The sequence below is a fragment of the Poecilia reticulata genome, linkage group LG15 (assembly GCF_000633615.1).
Source record: "Poecilia reticulata strain Guanapo linkage group LG15, Guppy_female_1.0+MT, whole genome shotgun sequence".
Classification (NCBI taxonomy): domain Eukaryota; kingdom Metazoa; phylum Chordata; class Actinopteri; order Cyprinodontiformes; family Poeciliidae; genus Poecilia; species Poecilia reticulata.
The window spans coordinates 2,128,722-2,137,756 of record NC_024345.1 but is presented as its reverse complement, the minus strand read 5'-3'; the positions used below and the strand labels follow the sequence as shown (position 1 = coordinate 2,137,756).

The following is a 9,035-nucleotide window of genomic DNA, read 5'->3' as shown; positions in this document are numbered from 1 at the left end:
ACAATGCTGCTCAAAGAGACACTTAAATGCACAAGTGGCGTTCTGTGTTATTTAATTATGTCCCTGAATTAAATGAAGTATTATCTTCCACCGTGCTCTCTCTCTCTCTCTCTCTCTCTCTCTCTCTCTCTCTCTCTCTCTCTCTCTCTCTCTCTCTGTGTCTCTCATTTCCATAATCAGACATAAGGGCCAGGGATCGGAGGAGCAGTGCATGCGCGGTGGGGCGTGAGGGGGGTGGGGGGATCTTCCCTGTCGGGCCCCCAGTCTTCTCCCAGTCCTCCCATTCAGTCCAGAACATAAAAAGCCAGTGGCTGCCCCTCTCCTCCACTCAGACCAACCACTCAACCATATGGAAGTCCGTGGATTTAAATTATTTAGTCTAATCGCTTCATTACTTTTTATGCAGGACTATCCAGCTAATCCCTTTAATTTGGCCACTTGATTCTCACCCCCATCCCCCTCGCTGCCATCTATAGGTTATAGCCTCTATTATCATAAGCCCCTTTAAAACTCTGGGAGAGTTTAACTTGTTCTCGTCTATAGAGACTAAAGATGCACCGATCAAGTTTGTCCCGGCTGGGACCAATTTTTGGTTTTCTTTGCGAGACCAGCCTGTTATGATTCATATGTTTTAGTCTAAGAACTAAAATGCAAAATATAAAAATTGTAACTCCAACAGAAAATTAAAGATTCACAATATTATCCACATGTAAGTTGAATTATTTGTTGAACCACAGAAAAAAAAACTGGATCAAAGTACATACAGTTGAATCATACATTCATAAATTTAATATTGTCACCTTCCTAAAATAATGGCAAAAATTCACTTTTGCCAAAAGTGAGTTTTCCTCAGAAAAAAAAAAAAAAAAACACCACCTCTTTATAACAAAAATCCGATTCAGGCAAAAATAAATAAAAAAATTTTTTTTGGCAAAAAACGACATCATTCAGTTTATTTCTGTATCACCAATTCACAACAAATGTTGTCTCGAGGCACTTTCCAAAAAACAACCATTTCAGTTCAACTACACATACGATCCAATTGATCCTAGTTATCCAACAGTTCAGCATGCTCAAGTAATTATCCAAAGTAGTTTAAAAAGTTTCTATCTAAGGAAACCCAGCAGACTGCAACAAGTCACTAACTCACATCGTTCATGAGTTACTTTTGAACATCGGCCGGTTCCAACGACCGGCCCGACAGATCGGTGCGTCTCCTGCTGCAGCTCAAACGGACCCGCGCTATTAATAGCAAACGTCCAGATTTGCATAATTCTAATCATCAGTTACTGTTATCATTATTTAACTGCAGCGTACGGACCATTAGGGTCACGAGTGTGAGCATGCTTGTCCCCAGAGTCCCAACAGTCAGCGGAGCACATAATGAAGGTTGTGGTTATCTCTGATATCTGCACAAAAGAAAACACTTCCTAATCTACCTTTTGATACCGCCAACTGCTTCTACTGTTTTGTTTCTTCTAAATAAACCTTCCTATTGGGGTAGAATCTGTGCAGAGTAAAGGACAAGAGAGGAGAGGAGAGGAGAGGAGAGGAGAGGAGTCCCGATAAGCAATGTGCACTCATGTCTAAGGAAAAACACTGACAAGACGAGTAATGAACCGTGAACCCTACAGTGGAGAAACCACAGTCTGCAGCCCCACAACGCTGCACTCTCCTCTCAGCTCCACGTCACCCAGGAGCTTTGCTTCATTTCTGGTGGTGGGTGGAGGGGTGGGGGGCTGAGAGGGGCTGAGAGGGGCTGAGAGGGGCGGACGGGCGGGGGGCTTTCCAAAAAAGAGAGAGAAAAATGAAGAGGGGCTCTAAATTAAAATCGACATGAAGCAGGTCAAGTTTACGGCGATTCTTTGGCGAGGTAATCTCCTCAGGTCGGTTCCGGGTTCAAGTCTTAATGGACCAATAATAGCAACATTATTCAGATTTTTCTTCTTTCATTCCGATGGATGGAATGTAAAACGGGCTTTAATCATATGCAAATAACAGAAGAGTGAGGCAGTGACCCAGAATAGCTGAATAGCCAGCAGGGATAGAACACACACACACACACACACGCACACACACATGCTCACACACATATACGGCCTTACAGATGGAGAGACGCAGCTTACCTGGTCCAACGCCACCGATCTTGTGATTTCCTCGTTGTCTGATTTGGACCCCCCCTCTCTGTCGTCTATGACCAAGTCGATGGGCATCTTGCCTTTCAAGCAGCTGATGTACCGGTGACAGAAATTATCACACAGCTCGTGTACCTGCAGGGAGGGGAGGGGGAAATCACACAGCAGTGCCATGATTTAAAAACATCACACACACACACACAAAATAAAAATTCAAAAATATGTGACAAAACCATTGAGTGAACACTGTAAAAAAAAAAAAGGAAAAAAAAGGTTTTGTTGTTTTAACAGTAAAATTACAAACATTTCTTCAGTGGGGAGTTAATGTACAGTAAGTCAGTGTGGAGAAAAGTAGCACTGATCTGCAATGCTTGCTGGCAAGAATCATGTTAATATTAAGTAAGCAGAAAAACAACTACTAACACAGTTTTGAAACGGTGTGACTTAAGGGAAACATATTTGAATTCGTGATAATCCTCTCAGGTTTACATGAGCTTAACACACCTCTCTTATTATTCACTTTAATTCAAAACTATAATAGTTATTTTAACAATAATCAGTGAAAGATTTGGCTCGACTTTTGTGAGCATTAAAAAAAAAATCAACTTTCAACAAGCTTACATTAAATTAGCAAGATATTAAAAGTTGCACGTTAATACTCCAACTGTAAAGTTTGGTCATTTTAAACAGTTTTTTGGATTCTATGTGCCTCTGATTTAGTTGAACGCGCGGGTCCAAGTAAATTTTGGCTTTCATCAAGTCAGTGGCTGCCGCTGCTGCTGCTGTGTGACTTTAATTTATCTCCACTCAAAATAGAGATATCGTCGAAAATTGACAGTGACAAGAGGGCTCAGAGGCTACAACACACTCAACACCCGTGCTAAATTCATCATCGGTGCCCCGGGTAGTGGCCATTAAGCCGAAGACGACCCGCTTGACTGACATTTAAGGTAAACTGTTTAATGTCGTCTCAGAAGGGCTGTATTCTCACTGCCGGGGTGAAGCATCCCGACGTGATTTTCCTGCACCAGGGAAATCAAAACTTTTTGCTTCTTTTCAATCTGAGCGCAGATCGAGAGGGGGGGGCGTAGTATAAATTTCTCAGAGTTAAAGTTGACGGCGGGATTTCCATCTGATACAGAAACAAATTAGACCATATCACACTCATCGCTCGGTCTGCCCACAGATGGCCGCCTGAGGGCCTTCTGCCCTCCGCAAAGAATCAATTCTGGGAAGAAAAAAAAAAACCCGCAAAGTTTGCCTACATGTTTCACCTTGCGTGCAGTCGCTTGCCAACATTAAGCCTCATTAGAGATATTTGGGCACAGAGAGTATCCGTTCCAGTTGTAACAGCTTGCGCCGTGATTAAACTACGCAAGGCAAAAAAAAAAAAAAAAAAAAAATGGCCGCATGATTGATTTCGACGCTAATTATAACCGACTCGCAAAAATACATTTATGCAGATACAGCCCATAGGTCTGAAGTGGCATGCTGGACAGAAAAAAAAATGGTGATGATAATATTACCTTCTCCAGCTCCAGAAGATGAAATCGTAAAACTTGAATGGCTTGAATCATCTGAAAAATTAAAATAACAATAAAAAAATGAGCACTTCACATCTTTTGATATTAAACACGCGCGTTTTTCTCAATGCAAGTGGCTGCAGATGAGCGAAATATTCATACGAATGGATTTTTATGTGGAAGTGATATTAAACTTGGACGTTATTGCAATGTGGGGCGTGCAAGAGCGCAGACTGGAGCTGCAATAAGCCTCAGAGTCAGAGATCTATTAGCCTCCGCTCATCTAATCTAATGACTAAAAAGAAAGAAGAAGAAGAAGAAGGAATGTTGCTCTATAACATCACATTTAAAACATCGAGTGGTTAAGAAAAGGCTGAACAAAATAACTTTGCCGAGTTCAAAGGCAGCTTTCTAACAGCGGCCCTTTATGTGCACATGCAACCATCATCATATCAAACATCACAAATCCGGGGGTTTTGGGGGGAGTGGAAGGGGGAGACATGATGTGCAATCCCATTTGAAGTTTTCAGCACCACGTGGCTCTGTGGCGAAAAGCAGCAGCCCGCCAGGAGACATCCCGACAAACATCCAGAAATACTATCTGAAATGTGCGACATGTGACAATTGGATTTCTTACCAGATTATCCAACTCTGGATTTGATGAAAACAGAGGCTTTTCTGCCCGAATCTGCAAGCAAAATGAACACTTTCAGAAAAAACGCATGAACATAAAATAGGTTGGAGTAGAATTAATGATGCACAGCACTTTTGAAAAAAGAAAGAAAACTTTAATGATCTTCTTTCCATGAAAAAGTTATAAAGCAAGAGGCATAGGAGCTCAACCGGTATCAACATGCAGCAAAAGAAAACAAGAAAGAAGAAAAAAAAGTCAAAACTTTTTTTTTTTTTTTGCCCTGACCTGCTTTGCAAACACCGCTATGTCTTCATTGAAAGATTCCGACGAACAGACGTCTCCTCCCGCCACCCCGGGCTCTCTGGGGGTGCAAGTCGCTAATTCACATTTCTCAAAAATCAGTGCAAGCAAGGGGAACAGGGGGTGCCTGGAAACACACACACACACACACACACACACACACACACACACACACACACACACACACACACACACACACACACACACATAGAATAGCAAATGTCACCAGAGAGAACAGCGCCGGGGTCAACACTACTCCGGGCTATAAGATGTAGCCAGCCGTGCGGCTATAGCCTCTTTCCCCTTTCCAAAGCTCTTGGCCCGTGGGGACTGCCGCTGCCGCAGCCCGGTGCGCCTCTTTTCCCCCCCTCCTGTTTATGCGCAAAGAAGAGCTGCAAACAGCGAGGGGGACTCCTTTGATTAAATCTGCTCTGCCTCCAATAGCATAAAAGCCTGAGAGTCTGTCTAACAATTTCAAACACAAGGTCTCCCGTTTGGATCTGAGGCGTGTGTGGTTCAGTGTGTACTGTTGCAATAAGTGTGTGTGTGTGTGTTTATTGCTTTTTTTAAATAATAAAAAATGTTATTTTAAAGTGTGGCTTTACAACACTGTTAAGAAAACTTCTATCTACAAATATTGGAATATATTTTTTTAATTATTCATAATTAACTTGTAATATTACGTCAGATAAATTAACATAAACCCCCCCATATTTTAAAATTATATAGCTATATATATATGCTCAGTTAGAATGAGCGGTAATTGTTAAAATAAAAAGGGGTCATTACTGCTCCTATTCTAAGAGTTACGCCGAAACAGAAATAAAATGAGTAAATCGTTAAGTGAATATATAGGCTATAACAAACGAGAACAAGAAGTTTAGCAAACGTCGAGTTTAGCTCAAAATGAAGGGAAAAACTTTATGCGGAAATTTAAAGCGACAGTACACCCAAAGTGTAAACTTAAAACCCTTTTTCCTCTCTTTTATTTTTGCAGAAACAGGTACCAAACTCGCCTCACTCTCCCAAGTGCACATTTTTCAGAGCGTGGCCAGAACCAAACACGCTCCTCTTTACTTTACTTTCTACACCAAAAAAGACGAAAAATAATAACAACAATAATAATAAAAATATCTCCCTCCCTCCCGCCCAACTAAATTATTTTACACCCGCAAGCTCACTCCGGCTGCATAAGAACGCCGGTTCGCACCTTACCCGTAAATGGCGTCTTTATCTCTCTTGAGAGCGTCGTTGACGGAGGAGCCCATGCTGGGAGGCATGGAGTTGGTGTGCGCGGTGTGCGGGTACTGGTGGGAGTGCAGCTGGGGTCCGTGGTTGAGGTGCACCGCCTGCATGGAGCGGGCGCCGTGCGGGTCTCCGTACATGGTGGTCGGGATGCCCACCCCGTCCATCCCGTAGTGGGGCAAGTCTTCGTACTGCACACAACAAGCACACAGTTAAAAAAAAAAAAAAAAAGTGTGTGTTTGTGTGTATGTGTGTGCGGGCAGGGGGGAGGTTAAGCGTGGGGATGTACTCGAGTCAAACCAGAAACTTTAATAGGTAAAATATCTAATGTGTTGCGTTTGACATTTTAATTATTAAAAAGAAAAGAAATTCGTTTTCAACAATCATCAAGGAAAGGGGGAATTCTTTACGTTATTTATATATTTTTTTCCCAATTTATTTCACAGCTTATTATTTTAAGAAAATTTCTATACATATTTTTTTTGTCTTTCCAGCTCTTAAAAATATTGACACTCATATTAAGACATGTAGTAATGAAGAATTTATTTCCAGCGTTTCAAGTGATTCCCGCTCAGAAGAAAAGTTTGCAGGTCTGGAGCAGGACTGTTTCCTGAAGGCAAAAATAAAAAGCTACAATGGCGACTTTTTTTTAAATTATTTTTTAACTCTTAGGTCAATGATGGCGACTCTTGAAGCCAAAGAGGAAGGGAAAAAAAATACATATTCATTTTTTAAATAAATTAAATGAAAAAAGAACGTGGCTCGTTGAGGATTTGTCGACTCAAAGCGGTGAGTTGTTGGGTTTCAACAAACATCAGCCTGTTTTTTCCCCCTTTTTACTGTGCACGAAATCTCTTAAACTAGTTAATTGCATCGCTTTCTAATTTTAAAGGCTCATAATTTTGCCTACACACTAAGTACAACATAGTGCATGCACCAGAAAGCGGATTGTGTTTTTTCTTTTTCTTTTTTTCTTTTTCCACAAGAAGTCAACCTAGATCATTCTGTTTTAAGTTGGACATCTAGTGTATGCTTTTAAAAAAAAGCATACACTCAATCAGTTTATTGGAGGAGCTCGGAAGAAAAATATAAGCTGATTTTTAAATTTAAAAAAAAGTTACAAGGGTAAATTCCCTCTTTAGCAGACTGGAAGTGGGGTGTGTGTGTGGGGTGGGGGGTGGGGGAGAGAAAAAGAGTCTGAATTATTGATGGTGCTCTCAAGACGTGACAAACAAGTGTCGGGGAGAGAGTAAAAAGCATTATCACTTAAAGCTGAGCGTTTCGACCCTAAAGGCAAAGAGGTGCAAACCCCAGCGTGGTGCAGCTGCAGCGCAGTGCCAAACTAAGCAGCTAAATGGGTCCGCTTCCCACAACACCACCCGCTTTTACACCCTGGAGTACTTTTATCCGAATAAAGCCAACCTTACTAACAAAAATGATAATAATAATAACAATAAAAACAACTTTCTGTCTCATTTTTCAAGCGCGATTTTGGAAGAAGAGCTCAAGTTTTTCCTCTTCAGCTCCATCCTGCAAATAAATCAGAGTATTAAATATTGACTGGACGCTTCAAAATAAGGGGGGAAAATGCATGGATTTGTTTTGCCTCTACTCGCCCTCCCTCCCCCGTCATTCACTTCCAGTTACTGGCCTGTCATAACTAATCTAAAAAACATAGCCCGATGAGAGATATGATCGCGCTTCCAGTGTCCCGCAGTGGGGCCGGTTCGTGGAGCGCAACACCGTGCCAAAAGACGCCAAACATTACTTTTTATTTTTTTTTTAGTCAGGAGGACACGCGGGGCAGAAAGTTTTTTTTTTTTTTTTTTGGTTTTTATTTTTGCAGCCGACCGTGGATCCGTGTGTGCGGGTACGAGCGTCAGTGAAGCCACGTTACAGAGCAAGCATCGTGGTGGACTTCAGAGAAACTTTTCTTTTTTCTTTCCTCTTTTTTTTCTGTCAGGGGAGGATTTGCCCCTACGTACCCGTTGCGCCATAACCCTCCTCACTCCCTGGTCGTCCTTTCAGTTCGGGTAAATCCCCTCTGAGGCCAGGGTGGACGCGGGGGTAAAAAAAAAAAAAAAAAAAAGAGAGAAGAAGACAGAAGGAAAATCCAAAACAAACGAGGAGAACTCTCAGCACAAAATCCCGAGTTCGTCTTTCACTCTTCTTTGCTTCTTCTTCTTCTTCGTCCACTGAGCGGTGAAACCAGCTCCCGCTTCGCTCTCAGTGCAAGTTCAGCCCGGGCGCGGCGGATACACGTCCTCGGCTGTCCTCTCGGCAGCGGCGCCGGGGTTCCTTTTTCCCCCCGAAAAGCAGGGTGAAAATAAAACAAACCCCCTTTAAGCAAAACTGTCCACTCTCATGGCTTTTTTTTCCCCCCTTCTTCTATTTCTTCTTCTCTCCCCTTCTCTCTCTCTCTCTCTCTCTGCCACTCCGAGTTGTCAGTCACAACGCGAGGGGGGCTTGTCAAAAGTAGCGGATGAATGATGGATCCGACGCGCGTCTCCACGGGATCGGCAGCACCTCAACGCTTAATGGTTCACAATCACCGTTCAAAAAACGAAGCAGCTCTCCTCTCGTTTTCTTTGATCACTCTCGGCTCCCGGCTTGATTTTCTTATGCAAAAGCGTCTAGAGGAAGATCAAGAGGAGGTGGGGTGATAATTCTGGCTTGGGCTCTCTTAAAGGAGCCACGATCGATGCTGCTGCGCGCGCTGGTGCGCGAACGCGTCCGGTGGAGAGTGTGCGCAGGGTGCGTGTGCATGCGTGAGCCGCCTCGGCCGTTTTGCGCACAATGGGGATGTTGTGTGCGTCTCGAGCCCCGAGGAGGAGCGCGGAGGATCTGGACCAGACTGCTGAAACCCGGAAGTAGCGGTGGCCATAACAGGTCGCGTCTTACACAACGCACCGGGCTGCAGCAAGTGGCGGCAGAGAGGAGGGGTGGGAGGACCCTGCGAGAGGAGCGGAGCCAGCCGCTCTGGGATGAACATTTAAAAAAAATTATTTCTATTTTAAAACCCACTTATGGTTTCAGATTCGAGTCTCATCCCCAAACACTCACTGTTTGTCTTTAAAACATGCAGATTTTTTTTATTTTTTTGCTGCTAATGGGTTCATAATCCACTTATGGAGCTTGTGAATAGTTTATGGACGACTAATTAATCCAGCTTTTAATTCGGTGTGAGTTGTCAGGTGT

The 9,035-nt window shown here is 43.0% G+C and overlaps 1 protein-coding gene across 2 annotated transcripts in view; it reads right to left on the bottom strand.

Moving 5' to 3' along the window:
* Positions 1 to 8,748, bottom strand: part of meis1b (Meis homeobox 1 b) — a 107,596-nt gene extending 98,848 nt beyond the window's left edge. The window contains exons 1-6 of one of the 2 annotated variants that reach the window (XM_008428865.2): positions 7,823 to 8,748; positions 5,808 to 6,028; positions 4,578 to 4,719; positions 4,296 to 4,346; positions 3,662 to 3,712; positions 2,127 to 2,270 (exon numbers count right to left, since the gene is read on the bottom strand). In XM_008428865.2, coding sequence (XP_008427087.1) covers positions 2,127 to 2,270; positions 3,662 to 3,712; positions 4,296 to 4,346; positions 4,578 to 4,719; positions 5,808 to 6,028; positions 7,823 to 7,834 — 621 coding nt within the window. In that variant the 5' untranslated portion in view covers positions 7,835 to 8,748. The remainder of the gene's footprint in view (positions 1 to 2,126; positions 2,271 to 3,661; positions 3,713 to 4,295; positions 4,347 to 4,577; positions 4,720 to 5,807; positions 6,029 to 7,822) is intronic. The other variant, XM_008428866.2, reaches the window with a different exon arrangement.
* Between the last annotated feature and the right edge of the window lie 287 nt (positions 8,749 to 9,035).